General features: G+C 39.4%; 1 protein-coding gene across 4 annotated transcripts in view; it reads right to left on the bottom strand.

Moving 5' to 3' along the window:
* Positions 1-21730, bottom strand: part of LOC122755822 (phospholipid-transporting ATPase ABCA3-like) — a 111639-nt gene that overhangs the window by 63818 nt on the left and 26091 nt on the right. For 3 of the 4 annotated variants that reach the window (XM_044004685.1, XM_044004702.1, XM_044004694.1), the window contains 5 exons: positions 6155-6235; positions 5683-5947; positions 3656-3783; positions 2629-2794; positions 681-940 (listed from right to left, as the gene is read on the bottom strand). In XM_044004685.1, coding sequence (XP_043860620.1) covers positions 681-940; positions 2629-2794; positions 3656-3783; positions 5683-5947; positions 6155-6208 — 873 coding nt within the window. In that variant the 5' untranslated portion in view covers positions 6209-6235. Of the gene's footprint in view, positions 1-680; positions 941-2628; positions 2795-3655; positions 3784-5682; positions 5948-6154; positions 6236-12776; positions 12801-21730 lie in introns of those variants that run through there. The other variant, XM_044004709.1, reaches the window with a different exon arrangement.

Consider the following 21730-nt stretch of genomic DNA (forward strand, 5'->3'; position numbering starts at 1 on the left):
ATAGTTAATGTTAATATGTTGTTTTCTAAGTCAATGTGCAGCAGCAGGGATCCTCATGTCCAGTTTAGTGGCCTTGGTTTCTATCTGAGTTTGACACCAGTGGTCAGGGCAAAACATTTTTTTCATCTATTTTGTGCTTCTCCTGTGAATGTTTAAACCAGTTTCATTTGCCATTATAAATCCTATTAAATTTGATCTTTTTATTTTGGTCCTTTGGTTCATTCAACCTGTTGAATTATTTAAAATTTATGCAATGTATTAGCTCTTCCTCATAGTTTTGTGTCCTATGCAAATTTGATAAGCCTGGTCTCAGTGTCCTTCATCCAAGTTAAAGGAGACAAAGCCCATTCATACTGATCACTACAAGAGATCCATGTACACAGCCCTACATAATGCCACTAAAAACTTCTTAAACAAACCAACCCATTCATTACTCCTCTTTGGAAAGAATTATGATTCCACATAATTTTTTTCATCAAGTTTTCCTTCCTTAATTTCTCCCATTACAGCATGAAATCTGTATGCTATGCAACCTCTGCCTGAGAAAGGCAGCTCTCAAGCTTCATCATGACTCCAGAGGCTCTAAAGTAGCAGTTCCAAGACAACATTTATTTACAGAAGTTAAACTGCCAGGATCAGCTTGTCAGGTGGTTTAAAAATGCAAACATAAATGTGGTTACCTTCAGTTTTCTCTCCTTTTCTTGCACAATGGCACGGGTGATGGTGAGTGTGGAATAAGTAAAGCTCAGCATGAGCAGTAAGGGGAGCTGGTATTGGATGGCAACCAGAAAAGAGTCAGAAATGAATGGCGGGTACGGGAACCTCTTCACAATGATGGTGACCTTCTCAAACAGTTTGGTTGTGGCGGCACCTGCATGGTATTGCATAATGGCTTTATCCACAGCATGCTGAACAGCCAGGAATCCTTCTCGGATGTACCCTAAATAAGACAGGGAAGGACACCAAGCCCAGTAAGTAGGAAAGCAAAGGTGCCAAGCAGCTGCCTCTCAGAATGCTGCCCACTATGTAAGTGGAGGGATGCTGAGGGATGGAGGGAAATGGTCATCTCTCTGGCCCTGCTACTGTTGAAAACCTTTTCTGCCTCAGTGACCCTACAAAGCACATGTACACACAAAGGGTGGTACAAAAGCAAACAGGAACATTTTCATCTCTACTTCTTTCCTTTATGTGAATACTATTTGATATGAAAAGAACAGATATGACAGTACACAGTCTAAAAATAGGACAAATAAGATAGTGCCATAAAAAATGGAGGCACTGGTTCAGTTCAACTCAACAAGTATTGATTAAGAGCTTACCATTTACAGGGTGCTATAAGAGATACTGGGAATGCAAAGAAAATTAAATCCATTCCCTGCCCCATTCTATCACTGTGGAGATATAACATTTGCTCCAGATAAGTAAATAGGATATAATTCAAGGAGGGAGAGAGCACTAACACCTGAGGGATCCTAACAACCAGAAAACGTTTCCTGTACAAGGTGGCACATAAAAGGAACCTTGATGGAAGTTGAGAATTCTAAGTGCCAGAGGTAAGGAAGGAAGACAGTCCCAAGTATGGTGGCCAGCCTATGCAAAAGGGTGGAGGGAAGAGATGGAATGCTAAGCTTGGGGAATGGCAAGTAGGCAGGAAAGCAGAGTGCATAAAGGGGGACAATGTGGAGTAAGTCTGGAAAGGCGGGCTGCAGCTATCTGCGAAGGGCTTTGAATGTCATGGCAAAGAGTTTCTATTTTATTTTAGACTAGGGAGCCACTAAAGCTTCTTCTAAAGGGTCAGATGTGTGCTTCTGGCAAATGTTCTGGCAAATGTGTGGAAGGTGCACTGGAGAGGGGAGAGCTTGGAAGTCAGAAAACCACTGAGCTGACTAGTGCCGTAACATGGTGAGAGAGGGAACGAGAGCCTGACTTAAGCTGGATGAGGGGAGAGAAGGAACTGGATTGAGAGATACTGTAGAAACAGACCAGAAAACATGTGGCAATTGATTGGATGGGGGTTGGGGAAGAGGTGAACAGGTTAAGGAAAGTGGGCGAACAGAAAACTAAAACAAAGTCCCTAGAAGAAACGGATAATACTGCCCCATAAATTCACGATGAAATTGACATCCAGAACATTTGTTCTCTTGTAACACTGTGGCATTTTATATGTACGTACACATAAACTCACACTGTCTTCCCTGATAGGATAGAATTTCCTTGTTTAATTCCTAGTTTAATTTCTCTTATACTTTTATTTTATTTTTTTTTAGTGAGGCAATTGGGGTTAAGTGACTTGCCCAGGGTCACACAGCTAGTAAGTATTAAGTGTCTGAGGCCGGATTTGAACTCAGGTACTCCTGACTCCAGGGCCGGTGCTCTATCCACTGCGCCACCTAGCTGCCCCCTCTTATACTTTTAGTGTAGGTGGTATGTTCCCGTGCTAGACTGTATGCTCCCAAGGGCAGGAATTAGGTCTTACCTAGATTTTGTATTTCCCTCATATCTAGTACTCCTTCCCCGACATTGGTTTCTTAATAAATGTTTATTAAACTGAATGGACTTAGGCAACTGAAGAAACTTTGCTACTTAAAGACAAACAAGCAAACCCCACGCATATAGGGTTCTCCTCACCAGGTTCTCCTCCGTCAGGGAATGAGGGTTCCCTGGGTCCTGGATTCGGGAAGAGTGGAAAGAGAGAAGTAGTATGCCATCCTTCAATCTCTTTTGGAAAAAAGAGAGTCATCCCAGCCCACATATCATTCTTCCGAAAGTAACTGAAGCGCAGGTGGTACTTAACCTATAACAGGCAAATAAGAAACAAAACATGTTCTTTGGGAACAAATGTCTTTTCATCTGAAACCTGAGAACAAACACTTCTTTTTTTAGGCAAATGATGTTTTGATGAGAAACCAGAGATGATTAAGGGACAGATGCCCACATACAGTAATTGTTCGAGTGAGTAAAGACTGAGTCTGAGAATGACAGCTATCTGGTCCTGACCTAAGTAACAAATCCCATCATAGCGTCACAGACATTAAGCTCTCTAAGTCTGTCTCTCCGTTAGTCAGCAATGCAAATAGTCCCTTCTAGAAGCACTGAATAACTAAGGCATCATGAATCATAACTTAAATGGAAAAAATAGATGGTCATGCTGACTCCCAACTTCAGAACAGGGGTCTTAGAAGTTTCATTAGGCCAGCCACACAAAAATGTCCTCATTCTCCTAAAAATACTGCATTTAAAATGTTAAGAAGTCACACTTGCTTTCATCCTGAAATGCTAGTTAGCTATTCTTCTTGCAAATGAATACATGCCATCCTGTACCAGAGCAGAGACCTAGCAACAGACAATTCTTTTAGCAAACTTACAAAACTATAAAGGGCACTGAGAGATCATGAGGTTCAGCCCTACAGCTTCAGACAAGAAGTAGATTAAATCATTCTGTATTGACATATGTTTATTCATAAGGACTTCATTAAAATCAAGGATGTTAGATAAAAAGACCTTTGGAAGCAAGATGAAGATCCATCTGACTGAACTCAATGAGGTGAAAGTAGAAAGATGGATGGTAATTTGGAGCCTCTATGGCCGAAGGCTTTGTTAAAATCATTGAAACCAACTGCAATCATAAAAATAATTTTAATAAATAAACCCTTACCTCAAGTGGCAGGGGCTCCTTGTAATGACTGAAGTCGTGTTCAAACACAATACCAGCCAGAACATTGTAAGAGTGATTATTAAACTTAATGTAATCTTCAAAGTCCTTTTCTGAGGGAAGGCCACGAACTGCAGAGAAAACAAAGCCCAATGGTGAGTTCTCTGCTTAAGATAATGATGTTCAATCACCTGAGGAAATGTGGGAACGTTGGCCCATTTCATCCATAGCCAAGGGAGGCCAAACTTGTAAAGCTCTCTATGTTCCCATAAAAAGGCCTCCCTTGGACACAAGTCTCTTTCTCTCAAGGGAAGACGAAATATAGAAGCGGTTGGGAAAGCAATCCAACTTAACAGATTGTACACTGTGACTTATTTATCTTGTTGTCCCCTGCACAGTCAAACATAGTACCCTGTACATAGTAGGGTGCTAACCGTTTATTAAACTAAACCTAATCAGGGTTTGACTGCATTACTTAGACACTGCTTGGGCAGAATAAGATCTGTAATGTACCTTTCAGGACATCTTGTCCATGCCATGCCTGAAACATGAATCATGTCTACAATGAACTTGACAAACATGACCCCAGCTTCTGCTAGAAGATCTCCAGACATGTAATTCACTGCTTCTTGGACAGTCTGAATTGTTAGGAACTTTCTTTTCAATCTGAACTGAAATTTGCCTCACTGTAACTTTAACCCACAGACTGAGGTTCTCCCCTCTGGGGCCAAGCAAAACAAGTCTACCTATTCTTCCACATGGAATAGAATCTCTCTGAGCTCACATTCTAACAGAATCAAGATCACTGTCAGATCAAAGATTTCCTTCAATCATGAAGCAAAATCAAGATATCAGGCCCTGTATATGACAGCTACAATTTCCCTGTGTGCATATGTACAAGTCTTATGGAATCACAGAATTGGAACAGATATTAGGGGCCATCTAACTCACCCACGGCCCCAATTATGAATCCTATTTATAATACCCTGAACAAGTAGTTACCTAACTTCTGCCCGAAGACCTCTAGTAAGAGGGATTTGTTATTAGTGAAGAATAAATAAAGTTGCTAAATATCACCAGTGCTTAGTCTTTGAGAATGTCAGTCCTCCTCTCCTCCTGCTTCCCTTATGTTTTCCCCTTACTCACAAAACCTGGTGTAAATAAATTATATTACTGGAATTATTTCACAAAGAGAGCTAGGGCATTTCCTGCTTTTGAAATACCAGGGGAAAGTACATACCAAATATTTTCAAATGAGTAATGCTGTCTTGAAAGCATGAACTTGAAAGCATTGGTGAGGGTCAATAAATACCATTCAAGGGGGCAGCTAGGCGGTGCAGTGGATAAAGCACCATCCCTGGATTCAGGAATACCTGAGTTCAAATCTGGCCTCAGGCACTTGACACTTACTAGCTGTGTGACCCTGGGCAAGTCACTTAACCCCCACTGCCCCGAAAAATAAATAAATAAATAGATAAATAGATAGATAAATAAATAAATAAATAAATAGATGAATACCATTCAAGGTTCCTAACACACTGAATTCTAGAGCAATGCCACAGAAGGCCCATTCCAGGGATGTCCTTTGAACAAACTATAAATACAATGTTGGTTTTGCCAAGAAAAACTGTCTCTGTTTGCCCCCTTATTATTTTATTATTATTACTTCTATTTTTAAAAATCAAAGTCAGAAAATATTTATTGATCACCCTCTATGTGTGATCAATTGCTTGATTTTCTGTAGAGCTTTATACTCTTCACAAAACTTTCACATACATTATCTCATTTGTTCTTTCTGTGAGACTCAAAGGTAAGCTATGAACTATTTATTTCCATTTAGCAAACGTGGACGTTGAAGTCAAATGACATACTATGATTTGTTTAATCCTAATTTTTCAAAACACAGCAATCTACAGAGATCTTCATCTCTAAAAGGGATAAGTATAAAGAGCTAAACCTGAAAGAGATTTTTGATAAAAGCATCTGGTCATTAATTTACAGAAAACTCCTATATCCCCACACCATCTAACCTTTCATATCGATGACCAAAGTCTTTTTCACCATCTCAGTGATAGTCTTCACAGCTTCACTGTTGGAAGGAACATAAACCAACTCCCATGTATCTTCGGGGGGAGGAAAGTTGAAAAACAAGGGCAGGTCATTGATGGACTGGCCAGGGTATGTGGTAGCATTGGGAATGTTTTCTGAGTGAATATTCTGGCGAAGCCAAATTAGTATCCCAGAAAATAGCAATGGCAGGAGAACTTCCAAGATTGTTACTACAATCTTCCGCTTCTAAAAGAGAAATGACATTCTGTATTAATCCAAAACAGAGAACATGTACATAGCATCCCCTTGAGAATTCTTCCCTCTTCTTGCCCGGTGCCTTCCAGAGGTCCCTTGCCTGAAGAGGTACAGTCAAACCTGAATGTAAGGGAACTGGAATTACTTTTCCCTTTTGTGCTATGTCCCACACCCCATTTCCACCCCACGTGTATCTACCTTTAAGGTGTAATTCTTCCAGAGAAGAAGTGTAAACTGCCTGAACACAGCCATTCTTCTTTTCAAATGGGAAGCTCAACTCTAGACAGGGACAGGAAGAAAGAGAAACAGGGTTTAATAATAAACATTTTAGTTGCAGATCTTTTGAGGGATATCTTTAAAGGGAAGGTTAAAAAGACAGGGAAGAGCAAGTTAGTTTAGTATAAATTCTCTTTTTCCCCTACATGGCTCTTCCTTTGCTCTGATCTTTAGTTTTTTCAGAATTAATGAAAAAATACACATACAGACAGAGGAAAACACCTAAGATCACATGCTTCCTTATGTGGCCCAAAAGTGCCTTCAGAATATAACGTTCCCTTCTTTTTTTTTTTTTTTTTTAGTGAGGCAATTGGGGTTAAGTGACTTGCCCAGGGTCACACAGATAACGTTCCCTTCTATCATCAGTACACAAGGTCTGTTAGGGTAAGAGATTATCTTTTTTAAAGGAATATGTACCTGCATGAAAAGAGAACCATTCTCGCAGAGATTTCTGCACATGTGGGTTTTTTGGTTATGAGAGAGCATAGTTCACATCTGATTCCACTGATGTGAGAAATCCCTAATGTGAAAACTCCCTTTGAACATGCAGATTTTCTATGTATAGTCTCTGTCTTTCTGCAACTTACAAATGAATGACTGAATGACTTCCCCACAGTCACAGAGCTAGTAGTATATGTTGTAGGCAGGACTCGAACCCAGGTTTTCTTGATTCTAAGGATAACCCTCCATCTACTTTGGCATTTGGTCCAATGGCATACTAGATATATAGCATTGCTCAACAACATTACATTCATAAGAGAACAAATTTGTTCCATATAATCAACCCATAAATAGCATTTATTATACATCTATTATGTGCAGGTTGTGCAACTAGGTGGTGTAGTGGATGGGGTGCCCAGCCTGGAGTCAGGAAGACCTGTGTTCAAATCTGGCCTCAGATACTTACCACCTGTGTGACTCTGAGCAAATCACTTAACCCTCTTGGCCTCAGTTTCCTTATCTATAAATAGAGCTGGAAGAAGAAATGGCAAACCACTTCAGTATCTTTGCCAAGAAAACCCCAAATGGTGTCATGAAGGGTTGGAAATAACTGAAAATGACTGAACACCACCACCACAACATGTAGGATACGTGAATACAAACACAAAAGTAAGACACAGTTCCTGTGCACAAGGTGATAACTTGATGATGTGATGCCTTAAAATCTGATTTGTGTGTTAAAGAGTTGGGACATAGGTGGAGGGGAGGATCCCAGAGTCAAGACTGCCTTCCACATTATAAAGATTTTCTATTTTCTTTTTCAGAAAAATGAATGAAGATGGATGGTCATATGCTTCAAGTCTTCCTATTTCTACTTCCACATCTATTTTTTTTTTAAAGTTAGTGAGGGGCGGTTAGGTGGCGCAGTGGATAGAGCACCGGCCCTGGAGTCAGGAGTACCTGAGTTCAAATCCGGCCTCAGACACTTAACACTTACTAGCTGTGTGACCCTGGGCAAGTCACTTAACCCCAATTGCCTCACTAAAAAAAAAAAAAATTAAAGTTAATGAGAGAGGTCATTTATTTATTTGTTTTGAGGCAATCAGGGTTAAGTGACTTGCCCAGGGTCGCACAGCTAGTAAGTATATGAGGTCACATTTGAACTCAGGTCCTCCTGACTCCAGGGCTGGTACTCTATCTACTCTACCACCTAGCTCCACCCCACATCTAGTTTAAAAGCAAGTATTTATTATTAATCTTCTATGTAAGTCTTTCTCTACTCACACAACTACTACCTTAGCTCACACCCTTATTACCTCTCACCTAGACTCTGGAAGTGACTCCTAATTGGTTTTCCTTTCTTAAAGCCTCTCCTCACTCCAAACCATCTTCCACCCAATGGCCAAAGTAAATTTCTTCAAGCACATATCTGACCATGCCACTCTGCTAACTCAATAAACTCCAGTGATGCCCTACTGCCTCTAGAAGAAAATGGGAAATCCTCTGTAGGACTTTTAAAGTCCTTCACAACCTAGACTCAAACTATCTTTTCATCCTCATTCTATCTACATCAGCCCCCTTCTCACACAGTCCAGTCCAGTCCAATTGGCCTTCTCTGCTCCTCCCATGTGATTATCTCCCACATCCTGCCCTTTGCACAATACATTCCTCCAAACATAGAATGCATCTCTTCGCCTTCAATTTACACAATCTCTTTTCCATCATGAAGCAGTTTAAGTCCTATCTTCTCTGTGAAGCTTTTCCTGGTTCCCCCCAAATAATGGTGTCCTCCCTCCCAACAACTGTGTAATTTTTTCGGGGGGGAGGCAATAGGGGTTAAGTGACTAGTCCAGGGTACAAGACCCAGCTAATAAGTGCCTGTGACCACATTTGAACTCTGGTGCTCCTGACTCCAGGGCTGAGACTCTATCCACTGAAGTGCTACCTAACTGCCCCACTTTGTTTTTCTTTTGCATTTGTTCCATATATACTTATATCTGTACATGTTGCCTCCCTTATAGAATGTAGGCTCCTTGAGTATTATTTTATTTTCTATATCTGTACTTCCAGCATTTAGCACGATGCCTGGCACATAGTAAGTGTTTAATAAACACTCGCTGATTAAAAAATATCTGGAAAAGACACTGGATTTACAATAAGATCTGAATTCAAGTTCTGCCTCCACCATATACTATCAGCATGACCTTGAGGAAATCACTTCACCAGTCTGGGCCTCACATTCTTCATCTGTAAAATAAGGGAGGGCTGTACTAGATGAATTTTAAGGGTCCTTGTGACCATCAGTATGGCAAACCACTAATCATCATCAAGGGCAAAGATTGGTCATTTTAGTCCATAAGTTTTTGACTAGTCAAAGAAGCTATAACCAAAGACTGAATAAGACTTGGCATGTAGAACTGGGCAGAATTCATCTTTTTTCCTTGTCCCTCCAGAAAAAAAAAGCAATTCAAAATTCAAAATTAGACACACTAATTTGTTTTCATTGAGCCTGAAGTCACTACTGATTAGAACAGGGCTTCTTAAACTTTTTCCACTCACAATCCCTTTTTGCCAAGAAATTTTTATGTGGCCCTGGGTATATAGGCACATAAAATAGGTATACGAATCAGACATTTACTGCCAATTTTTTCACAACCCCTACATTCAGTTACGTGACCCATATGAGATTGTGACCCAGGTTAAGAAGCTCTGGATTAGAACATATTATGTTAGGTGGGAGTACCTGTTGGAAAAGTATGATATTATAGCAGCATAGCCCAATAAAACATTGAAAATACCCAGAAAAGGGGGCAGCTAGGTGGCACAGTGGATAAAGCACTGGCCCTGGATTCAGGAGGACCTGAGTTCAAATTCAGCCTCAGACACTTGACACTTACTAGCTGTGTAACCTTTGGCAAGTCACTTAACCCTCATTGCCCTGCAAAAAAAGAAAGAAAGAAAAAAAAATACCTCCCTCCCAAAAGAAGGGTGGGAGCTAAGTTCCATGTGCTTAGGGTATAGAGTCAGATGATTACTAGGCTTTTGAGAAATTCAAAAAAAGAAAAAAAGAGAAATCCCTATGTGAGGAAGGGAGTGAGCAGGAGGTTGCCCTGTTCATTTCTTGACAAGATTTCAGAACTCTTAAATTTCTTAGTATGGACAGAAGTATATAATGTCTCAAGCTTCTAATAAAGAAGCCCATATAAATTAACTCATATAATCACAGCAGTTGCAAATTCAAGACAAATTAATTCATTTGGTTAGGTATACAGGGACTAAATACAACACTTTGAACAGTTTTTAAACAGAATTCAATCCAATTTAATAAACATTTATTAACATCCAAGGCACTGTACTAGGCATTGAAAACACAAAGATGAAATAAAGTCGTGTCCATTAGATAGCTATTTTTTACTAAGTTATCTAATTCACCAGGAAGTACATAATTAGTAAATCTTCCTGCAACATACTTCAGAATGTTTCAAAATGCCTTTTTTCTTAAAAAAAGACAGTATGGTGGCAAGGAATTGGAAATTGAGGGGTTGCCCATCAGTTGGGGAATGGCTGAACAAGTTGTGGTATATGAATATAATGGAATTCTATTGTGCTGCAAGAAACGATGAGCAGGAGAAGTTCAGAGAAACCTGTAAGGACCTGCATGAACTGATGATGAGGGAAATGAGCAGAACCAGGAGAACATTGTACACAGTATCAACAACATTGTGTGTTGATCAACTGTGATGGACTGGATTCTTCTCACCAATACAATGGTACAAGAGAGTCCCTGGGGGCTCATGATGGAAAAGGCTCTCCAAATCCAGAAAAAAAAAAGAACTATGGAATATGGATGCTGATTGAACCATACTATTTCTTTTGTTTTTGGTGCTATTGTTTTTCTATTTTGAGGCTTTTCCTTATTGCTCTGATTCTTCTCTTATAGCATGACTGATGCAGAAATATGTTTAATGTTGTTATGTATGTGTATGTGTGTGTATATATATACATATATGTATAAGTGTATATATAAGTATATATATATGTGTAAATGTGTATCTCTCTCTCTATATATATATAAACACCTATATCAGATTGCCTGCTGTCTGGAGGAGGGGGGAGGGAGGGAGAAAAATTTGAAATTGGAAATCTTATGTAAACAAATGCTGAAAGCTATCTCTACATGTAAGTGGAAAATAATAAAATATTTTTATTAAAAAAAGACAATATGACTATTGACCTTCTAAGGGAAAATAAATGATATTTTTTTTTGGTGGGGCAATAAGGGTTAAATGACTTTCCTAGGGTCACACAGCTAGTAAGTGTCAAGTGTCTGAGGCTGAATTTGAACTCAGGTCCTCCTGAATTCAGGCCAGGTACTTTATCCACTGTGCCACCTAGCTGCCCCTATAAATGATATTCTAATAGTCAATATACAAAAAATGTAATGTTCACATAGAAGTCATGCTGATTTTTTTCTCTAGTGTGTTCCTTAAGTTTATGCTTCCTGAAATATTTTTTACTCAAAAAAGACCAATGTTAACATCAATATGAAACACAGTCACAATAAATTATGAACATAATAACTTAAAATGTGGCCTATAATGAATCACATTATGAAAAAGTATGAATAAGTTTAAAGAAAACTAAAATAATGTGTGCAAAAGGGTTAAAAGGGTTAATAGGTATCTTCTAATAAATTATTCCTATTTCTAAACAAGTGTGGAAGAATTAAGTTGTAGAAAATTTAAAAAGGTTCATTTATTACTATTAGTATCATAATTGGAATCATAATTAAGACTAGGAGGAGGGGATAGGGACTGGGCTTGTGATTTCATTAGTATAGAGAGCTCCCCAGTGAGGGAGCTTCCCTCTGCCTGTGCAGGTTGGCACCTCTGCTGCAATTTACAATTTTAGAAGTTGCCCACAGTACAGAGAAATTAAGTATTTCTCCAGGATCACCCAATCAGTATGTGTCAGTATGTGGAACATGAGGCCATCTCTCTTTCCATTATGCCAGGTTAGTGATTAATAAGAGATTTCTCAACTCTATAGAACTACATACACAGTGCAGGAGGTAGCAAAATGAGCGTTTTTAATATAGAGAAGGAAAAAAAACTAAAACCAAATGGGTAAGTCTGGTTAAGGGCAAGGGACCTCATGGTGGGAACTAGGTGAGTCGAGGTGGGCTTCAGCTCCGATAAATTTGAACTGTTATCTATCTCCACACGTGGGGATCCATTTAAAGGCAGCAATTAAACAAAACAGCTGAGTGGCATGGATAGAGTGCTGGACCTGGAGTTAGGAAGTCCTCAGTTCACATCCAACCTCAGACACTTACTTCCCTTGTAACTCTGAGAAAGTCACTTAACCTCTGTTTGCCTCAGTTTCTTCATCTCCTAAGGTGGAGATAATAAAAGCACCTACTGCCCAGGATTGTCGTGAGGAGTAAATGAGATCTTTGTAATGCACTTAGCACATAGTAGGCATGATCAGCGATCATTATTAAACAGGAAGAACAGAGTACAACTGCTACTTATTCCTTTCTCCTTACCCATCCTTATCCCAAATCATTTCTTTTAAGGGAATGGACAAAAAATAACTGAGGATCAAAGGAAAGGCTCCTCTAATGGTTGGAGAGTAAGATCTTAGGATAAGATTTAGATCTGGAAAGAACCTTGGTAGTCATCTAGTCCAATCCCTAGCCCCCACCCCTCAACATACACACACACACACTTAAAAGATGAGAAAGCTGAGACCCATGATGGTTCATTGACTTGTCCAAGGCTATTCAGGTAGCAAGCAGCAAAGCTAAAATTTGAATTTAAAGTCAGCTCAGACTCCAAGGCTCCTGTTCCTGCCCCATACTTTACACAAAATCCCTCTTAATACAACAGTAGGTTTCTCAGTAGGTGAGAGATACTCCTATGTGGAATTAGTGCTATCTGTGGAATATTGTATATATGTATGTATGTATGTATGTATGTATGTGTGATCTATCTATCTATCTCTATATATTTTTAGGCTCAGAAGAGAAGAAAAAAAAAGAATAAAGACAGACATTCTTACTTCTTAAGTAAGAGAGAGGAGAAATATCTAGGCCACTGACCTGGGGTCCTAGGGAGAAACTCATTGTAGTTCTTCCTCCTCCAGGGAACAGGAAAAAAGTGGAAACGACATAGCTACCTTGGGGTGGGGTTAACAATCCTCTTGAGCCTGCCTAGGAACTCCCTAACAAGGCAGCCCTGAAATTTGGCAACACTGACTACTCTGAGAGGTAACAGGAAAAGCATTTGATGATATGACATCATTTCCAGGCAGCCCTTGAAAAATAAAGAACACCTAAATATAATTTGGAAAATGCTAACAAAATAATCTACTCAGAAGTAGCTTGCCCACAAAAGTCAGAGCAGGGGCAAAAGGTATAAATACACTTTTACTTTAAGCAAAACAGAGCTGACATATACAAATCTATACTTATAAAGAGATCAGTTAGATATGTATGGCAAGACCTTAAAACATTATATAAATGTGAGACATTAGGCAGAGATTCTTTCCTTTTCCTCGGTGAATTTGAAATATGACTCAATTAGGACCTATTACCAACATGATTTACATGCTATTTGGAAATATTTCTATAGCTTAAAGTAAAGGTGTACTTATATTTCCTATAGACATTTCTATTTATTTCATTTTACATACAAACACAAAAAGCTAATGTTTAGTAAGCTTCCTCCTTTGTATTTTGCCAGATGCAAAACAGAGTTCCAGCTCTGCTGGGATTCCCTAGTGAAGGGTTTTAACTGAGATGGGTCTTAAAGCACTTTGCTCAATGGAGTTTACAACTTTTTGCAATATGGATGTGCTTAGTTGGACAATACTTAAGCTTAATATAGTCAAGAAAATTACATTTCTTTTTCTGGGAACCCAGATGCCCTTTTAAAAAAAGCTAATTCTCCTTAATTCATCTATAGTGATCAGTATCTTTGAATAGAACACTGGATTTGGAGTAAGGGCACCTGGGTTCAAATCCTAGCCCTGCTAACAAACTCCCAGTGTGACTTAGCTTCCCTGCCATGAAGAAACCAGTTATGAAGTATTTAGAAAGCCACACAGAAAAGACAGCCTCAAAGAATTCCAATAAATTATAGAGAGCTAAATCCTGTATTTGAAAACCCTGGTTTGTGGGATATTGCAGAATTTTTGGAATAGCAAGAAGGGAAATGTTACAAGGAAAAATACAAAATTAAGTCCACAAAATAAGAAGACCAACTGTCTGTGGCACAGGCTACCCTCATTTTATAGATTAAAAACTAGTAAGCTATCACTCTTGGCTCACAGAGATTATCACTTAGTAACTAGGGTAAAATATGAGGTCAAATTACCATTCTTTATTTAGGTCCAATTTTTCCAAGACTATAAAAACAAGACATTGGTATATGTGATTTTCTTTTAATTAAAAAAGATTCACACCTTTTATGCTGCATTGTCAACATCTTGACCCTCAGACCACCCAAATGACTTTTCACAATCTGAAATAAAATCATTACATTTCAACACAATTGTGTGTTACAAATATAAGTTTTCAAAATTAGACACACAAACCTCAAGGATACTACAAAGCTTAAGAGCAGCTTAGATGTTTAATCGGTATGTCGGCAACTAGAATGTACTCTTTTAAACTGGATGTCAACAAAGCTTTCTTTGTTCACCTTGTGTGTAAGTGTGGGGAGGCCTGCTTTGTTCCCAAACCAGGTTTGCTCACTCGTTCTTCTCTTTCTTTCTTTCTTTCTTTCTTTCTTTCTTTCTTTCTTTCTTTCTTTCTTTCTTTCTTTCTTTCTTTCTTTCTTTCTTTCTTCTTCCTTCCTTCCTTCCTTCCTTCCTTCCTTCCTTCCTTCCTTCCTTCCTTCCTTCCTTCCTTCCTTCCTTCCTTCCTTCCTTCCTTCCTTCCTTCCTTCCTTCCTTCTTTCCTTTCTTTTTCAGGGTCTTTCTTAAGGCAGGAAGTTAAAAAGTGACTGCCTCTTCAATATCAGCTACTAAATTCATTAGGTGGGAAAATTAAAGTTGCTCGGTCAAACATGGAAGATAATTCTAACAGAAGGAACATAATCTCCTGCCATAATACGGTAACTCTTCCTGGTTTACTAGTGGTTTCTACCAAGGGTAACCTTTAAAAGTTTGTCTTGAGATCACAGGCTGTGGCTTTTTATGCATTGCAGGGATCTTAGAAATGACTAATGAAGGTAATGAGAAGCCAAGAAAACATAGTTAGTATTTCTTTCTTAAACCCTGCTCTCGGGGCAGCTAGGTGAAACAGTGGATAAAGCACCGGCCCTGAATTCAGGAGGACCTGAGTTCAAATCCGACCTCAGATACTTGACACTTACTAGCCATGTCACCTTGGGCAAGTCACTTCACCCTCACTGCCCCACCCAAAAAAAAAAAAAAAGAAAAGAAAAAGAAAGAAAGAAAGAAAACCTTGCTCTCAGGAATACTAGATAAAATGAACCATAGTTATAGGTCGTCCTAGGCCCTGGGGCTGTGTTATTAATTGGATAAACTGGAACAGTGAATGAAAAACCTTTGTCTGAGTCAGAGACATCTAGAATCAAGCAATCAATCCATATGCATTTATTAAGTGCCCGCTTCATTTTAGGCACCATGCTAGATGCTGGGGATACAAATACAAAGAATAAAACAATCCCTACTTGCAAGGAATTTACATTCTAATGGAGAAGGCAACAAGTACATCCAATGTCCAGGGAATACATACAGTAAATATAGGGAATTCATTCAACACCAGGTAGACTGGGAGGGAGGGACTAGCAGTTGGGGGAAGCATGAAAGGCTGATTGATGGTACTTGATGGTACTTGAGCTGTGTCTGGAAGGAATAGAGATTCTATGTTAAAAGGCTTGCTGTGAGGACAAGAATGGGGGAATGTGACCACACTGGTGTAACTACAGGCAAACCCAAATGTTCATGCACACTAAAACATGAGTCATGTATGGTATTCAAATTTCATATAACACCAATTTGAGAAGAAATTATGGTCTATATTTGAACATATGGAGACTCACAAAACATTTTGTACGAAAGAGTTGGGACTGGAATGAAGTAGATATTTAACAAATGAAATTAAAAAGAACTCTCAACTGCATTTTTGACAAATGCAATGAAAAGAAATGGGTTAGTAATTTAAGATGAAATTTGACACAGCTTTCATACTTATAAACCCCCCCCCCACCCCAACACTGAACTCCTTACATTTGTACATTCTTGCATGGCACGTGTTACTCCCCACACATGGTCACTACTTCCCCTGGTAAAGGTATTAAGCCATGTTTATCATCACAAAATAGCAACTACTTCCTCCCAGTATAGTGGGTTCAACACTAAAGTCATCTAGGAGTGAGCTATTTTCTGCCTAGCCCTGGTGTTTAGAGGCACCCCTGATTATGAAGGGCCAAGTTTAATTCTAGGGCTTATTACACCTCCCTTAGCTCTAGATCACCCAGAAATTTGGGAGAAATCTCACCTGGGCATCCTCATTTGCTGGCATCAAATCAAGTTCTACATATGAAAGGACGCTGACAACAACATATTGAGAAACAGTGATATAGAGGGGAGAACCCGGGACACCTGTGCTCAAATAGGCTCAAGACTAGCTGCGTGACTGTGGGTAAGCTGACTTTTCTGTATGTTTCCTCAATGGTAAATTGTAGACAATAATCTTTGCACTATCTAGGTTACTGGGCAATTATGAGGAAAGTTTTATGATTAATGCACTAAGTGAAATTGCTTGTCGCACCCAGGTCCTCTTTCTCCCCTTTAAAGCACTAAATGAGATTGTTTTCAGCACCCAGGTCCTCCTTCCTTCCTCACAACCACACAGGTCCCTGAAAGTTATCCGAGGTTCAAGTACATTGTGGATCAATTTCCACTCGAAACTACATAGCTCATGAGCCCCAACCAATATATTTTTTTTTATCAGCCAAACACAGGACACATTAGTTCAAAGCAAAAGACATTCATTCCTCTGCTCCTGTCAATCATTCCCCCATAGCCTTCTAACTCTGAAAGTTCCCTCTGTCCCTATGGTGCTCTCTAGTGAGTTCCTCCTGGAATCTCAGGATTCCAGAATTCTTAAGAATGGTAGACAGAGAAGTCCTGGAGAAGGAAATGGCAAACCACTCTATTATCTTTGCCAAGAAAACTCAAAGTGGGTCATGAATAGTCAGACACAACTGAAGATGATAACACACATATGCCTAGGCCAGCCATGCTCACTCCTTCACTTCTTTCCCAGAACCCCCCCTCCTCTGCCACCCCATTCTCTCTAGCATGTCCTCACATGGGTACCTTCCCTTCCCCTTCTAGCTCCCCCTGCCTACTCACAGTCAAAGGCTATTTTCTTTTCTGTGTCTTCTTTTCTGTGTTCCTTGAGGGTAGGAACTAACTTTCTTTTTTACTTGCATTTATATATATTCCTACTCTTTAAAACAGTGCCTGGCATATAGCAAGTGCTTGTTGACTTAAGAAAGCATAGCAAATAAATGAAAGGAAAAAGTCCTTTTCCATTCCAGCTAAAGACGAATATATTCTCCCATACAACCCATACAAGAAGGGGCATATGCAACAAACATGTATGGTTCTTGTTTGTTTTACTTAGGAATAATACCCTTAGTCTATCCCCTTTCCTTTTGTTTTCCTATTTAGTTGAAATGCTATGTGTGTATACTTCCCTCTTCTGACCAGTTCAGATGAGAGTGAGGTTTAAGTGTGAGTGGCTCCCCTCATTCTATCCTTGTTTGTATAGATGACTACTTGCACATCTGATTATGTAAGATAATTTTCTCTGTTCTTTCTCTCTCTTTTCTCCCACTAATGCATTTTTCTTCCTTGTCCTTAATATTCTTTTAAGATCATCAAAACACAACAGAATTACTCCCCAGGTGCAATGTCTAATAGATTTCCATTATGATCCCTGATGACAGGGTTCTGAGGAGACATATGAATCACCTCTACATATTAGAATGTAAACAGTGTGTCCTTGTTAAAGTCTCTTAGGATTATTCATGTTTACCTTTATATGTTTCTCTTAACTCCTGTGTTTGAACTTCAGAGATTCTATGCATTTCTGGTCTTTTCATTAGGAATATCTGGAAATCTTCATTAAAGATCCATTTTTTCCTCTTGTAGGATTAAATGGTATTCACTTTTACTTGGCAAGTTATTCTTTTTTTTAAAATTAATTAATTTTTTTTATTTTAGTGAGGCAATTGGGGTTAAGTGACTTGCCCAGGGTCACACAGCTAGTAAGTGTTAAGTGTCTGAGGCCAGATTTGAACTCAGGTACTGTGCTCTATCCACTGTGCCACCTAGCTGCCCCAGACAAGTTATTCTTGGGATAGCATATTCCAGGTTCTCCAATCCTTTATATTGGTGGTTGCTAAATTGTGTGTGATCCAGATTGTGACTCTTTGGTACTTGAATTCTTTCTTTCTGGCTGCTTGCAGTATTTTTTGTTTGATCTGAAAACTCTGGATTTTGGGTAAAATGTTCCTGGAAAGTTTTCATTTTAGGGTTTCTTTCAGGAAGTGAACAGAAGATTCTTTCTATTTATACTTTTTCCTCTATTGAAATCCAGGTAGTTTTAACAATGATTTCTTGAAATGTGATCTTTTTGGCCCTTATTTTTGTCATGTAGTTCAGGCAGTCCAACAATTCTTAAATTCTATTTCCTTGACCTGTTTTTTAGATCACATTTTTTTTGGTCTTTTGACTTTGTTTTAATATTTCTTGTCATCTCGTCGAGTCATTGGCTTCTATTTAGTCCATTCTAATTTTCAGGGAGTTTGTTGCTTGAGCAAAGTTTTGTACGTCTTGTACGAAGCTGTTAATTCTTCCAATTCTTTCTTCCATAGTTCTCATTTCTTTTGTAGTTTTTTTTCCTCTAGCACTCTCTTTCATGTATAAAAGCATTTTTAACTCCTTTAAAAAACCTTTTTGTTTCATCTCTTCCTGGAATTCTGGTTGAAGCTGTGCCAAAGCTGTGTTTTTCATTGAGGCTTGTAGATGTCATGGAGTCATTCTCTTCTGGGTTCCTGTCTGGAGCATCCTTATTACCACAATAGATTTTTACAGTGAGGCTCTTTTTTTATTTGTTTGCTCATTCTTTCAGCCTACTACCTAACTTTAGTTGGACTTCATGTTAGGGCTAGGCTCTGTGTACTTCTAGAGGGAATGTTTGGGTTGGCATTGCTGATATCTTCTTCGGGGTATTGAGTGCTGTGTTATTGAGTGTTGAGTATTGGGTTCTTAGGGATAGCTGAGGCTTAGATTTTAGTGCTCCCAAAATGGTCTGATCCAGAAAAGTCTGATGACCTCTCCCCTGGTCTGAGCTATGCAGGACTTTTGCCTGGGTCTGAGTTTGAGCAACACTCCTGTGGGCTTGCCCCATTTCAAGTTCCAGGAGATTATTATCAGACTCAGCCACTATCAGATACTTGGAAAACTCTGTTGGTTTACATAACAGAATTGTAAGCTTCACTTTGGTCTGTGATTCCTGACTTGATTGTTCCTCTGTAGGCTTCAGTCTGAGCTAAAAGCTAGAAGTGGGGTATAAGCCATATAACTGCTGCTTGCTCCTGAATTTTCTTTTAGCTCAGTGTTTAGCCTAGGGTTCATAATGACTCCTCAACCTGGAATGCCACCAGAGCTGCCAGTTTGCACCAATTCCTGCACAAGTCGAGACCCCTCTGTGCTGGACCTAGGACCTCTTCTTTCCCTAGTGCAAAGACTTTCCTTGTGCTCTGAGGCACTATGTATCATTCTTTGCAAGACCCCATCTCTAGTGTCTGCAGACCTCACTGTCTTCCTATGTTGACCTGGGCTTTAAAAATGATCCTGTGATTTTTTCTTGCATTTCCTAATCATGATTTGATGTGTTTTCTAGATTGTTTAGAGGAGGGGTATGTGTGCATGTGCATGTGAGTGAGCTCAGCTGTACTCCTTCCTGCTACTCTACATCCTGGCTCCACCTCTGAAGTTAAGGAACATGTATGGTTGAAGAACATGCATAGAAGAGTACATGAGTAGCTAAGAAATAGACCTCGCCCCTAAGGCAGCATGGCTGCTGGAACACTTCTCTTCCTCAGATGCTGTTGCATGTTCCCCCACTGACTTGCTGATGTCCTTTTGCTGATGTCACTGGCTGTAAGCTGATCTTTCCACTGTTCCAGGTGTTCTCTGCTGGTCTTCGCTACTATGATGACTCTTCCTTTGTAGTAGAAAGTCTGTTCAGCAATTTGAGTTCAAAGTTAATTCAACCTTTTTGTCATGTAAACTCCCAGTCAGTACAAAGGCCTTTAGGCACTTATATCAGTCCTTTTGGTGGCATTTTCTTCTGTTACTGCTATTCTCAGTCCAAACTCTTACCTCAGTTTTGGTCTAAACATTCTTTTAACTTCTATAAAACTCCTGATCCCTTTGCATCCCTTCAAATCATTAAAAGGATGCCACACAGCAAAAATGCAAAGGAACTACATTAAGGAAAGTCCTTTCACTCTCCATTATACTCCTGGTGAAGTCCCCTTTCCCAACCCAAATCACTACATTTACTTCCTATATATATTTATTATCATATGAAAAGGAAGGTTCATTGTTGTTTGTCCTTTGGTTTTTTTGCAGGGCAATGGGGTTAAGTGACTTGGCCAGGGTCACACAACTAGTTAAGTGTCAAGTGTCCGAGGCCGGATTTGAACTCAGGTACTCCTGAATCCAGGGCTGGTGCTTTATCCACTGTGCCACCTAGCTGCCCCGACCTTGGCCTTTTTAAGCTAAAGACTTTCCCAGGTTTCAGTTCACCTGAGACAATGCCCACTCAGTGATTAAGGTTAGGTAAGAAATGAGGCAAAGAATGGCCTCCTTTACCTAGTCAAAACAAACACACAAACGAATGAATGAATGTAAAAAGAAAGAGAAAGGGGGAAAGAGAAAGAAAGAAGGAAGGAAGGAAAGGCAGGCTGGAAGGGGAAGGCCTTTAAGGTTTCTGGCCAAAACAGAAGCAATTCTGTTTTGTTTATTTATATTTATTATCATATGAAAAGGAAGGTTTATTAATAAACACCAAAAACACTGATTAAAAAATTAATCATAATACAGTGAATTCCCACAAAATCACTGAATTAATATTTGCCTGTATCCCTGCTGTAAAGTGCACTATGGCATAGTAGACAGCTGATCATAGAGTCAGGAAGGCTTGGATTCAAGTTGCCCCTCTGACATATACTGGCTGTGTGACCCTGGGCAAATCATTGAACCTGACAGTGCTTACATTCTCCAGGACTCTAGTCTGTTGCACTTAATAGATGAAGTTTCCTCATTCAGGAGTCCCTTACGCCAATTAAATCACAAGTCTAATACCCATCTTTATCTATTCTGTGGTAAACCTCTGATAACCTCAAAAACAGTATCTGTTGCCCTCCCCTCCTCTTCATTGTTTTTTCCATATGACCACTCCAACAACTCTCAGATATCTCACTTTGGGGATGTTGCACCAGCCATTCACAGAACCTTTTTGCAGGTATTTTCCTGCTCCTATTAGGAGACACATTATTATCCTGGAGGGCTCTTGACATTAGTAGGGGTGAGCCTAAAGGGGTCCGCTGGTCTGAGGTTACAATTCTTTGCAGAAGAGCTCATGATTGTAAAACAACAGTACATCAGACCAGGAATACTGCTATTTAACTCAATCCACTCTCCATTCTAGGGACTTTGATTTCCCCCATATAGATCCATGAAGATTACCAGCACATAGACCATGTTTATGGAGACCAACAACTAAAGAAGCCCTTCCTATTTCTCTCTTCCAGTCCCACTTCAGGGAGAACATTTCCCATTGGTTCACAGGCTGACAATTATTCACAAATTTACTCTCTCTAAGCATTTGGGTAAAATGAATCAAATCACTGAAGGCAGGCAGCTATTAGTACTAGTTTTAAGTTCTACCAATTTTACATGTCCTAGGCTTGCCTATAATTCACCTAAGTTAGTAGGGAA

This window comes from Dromiciops gliroides, chromosome 1 (assembly GCF_019393635.1).
Source record: "Dromiciops gliroides isolate mDroGli1 chromosome 1, mDroGli1.pri, whole genome shotgun sequence".
In the NCBI taxonomy this organism is placed as follows: Eukaryota; Metazoa; Chordata; class Mammalia; order Microbiotheria; family Microbiotheriidae; genus Dromiciops; species Dromiciops gliroides.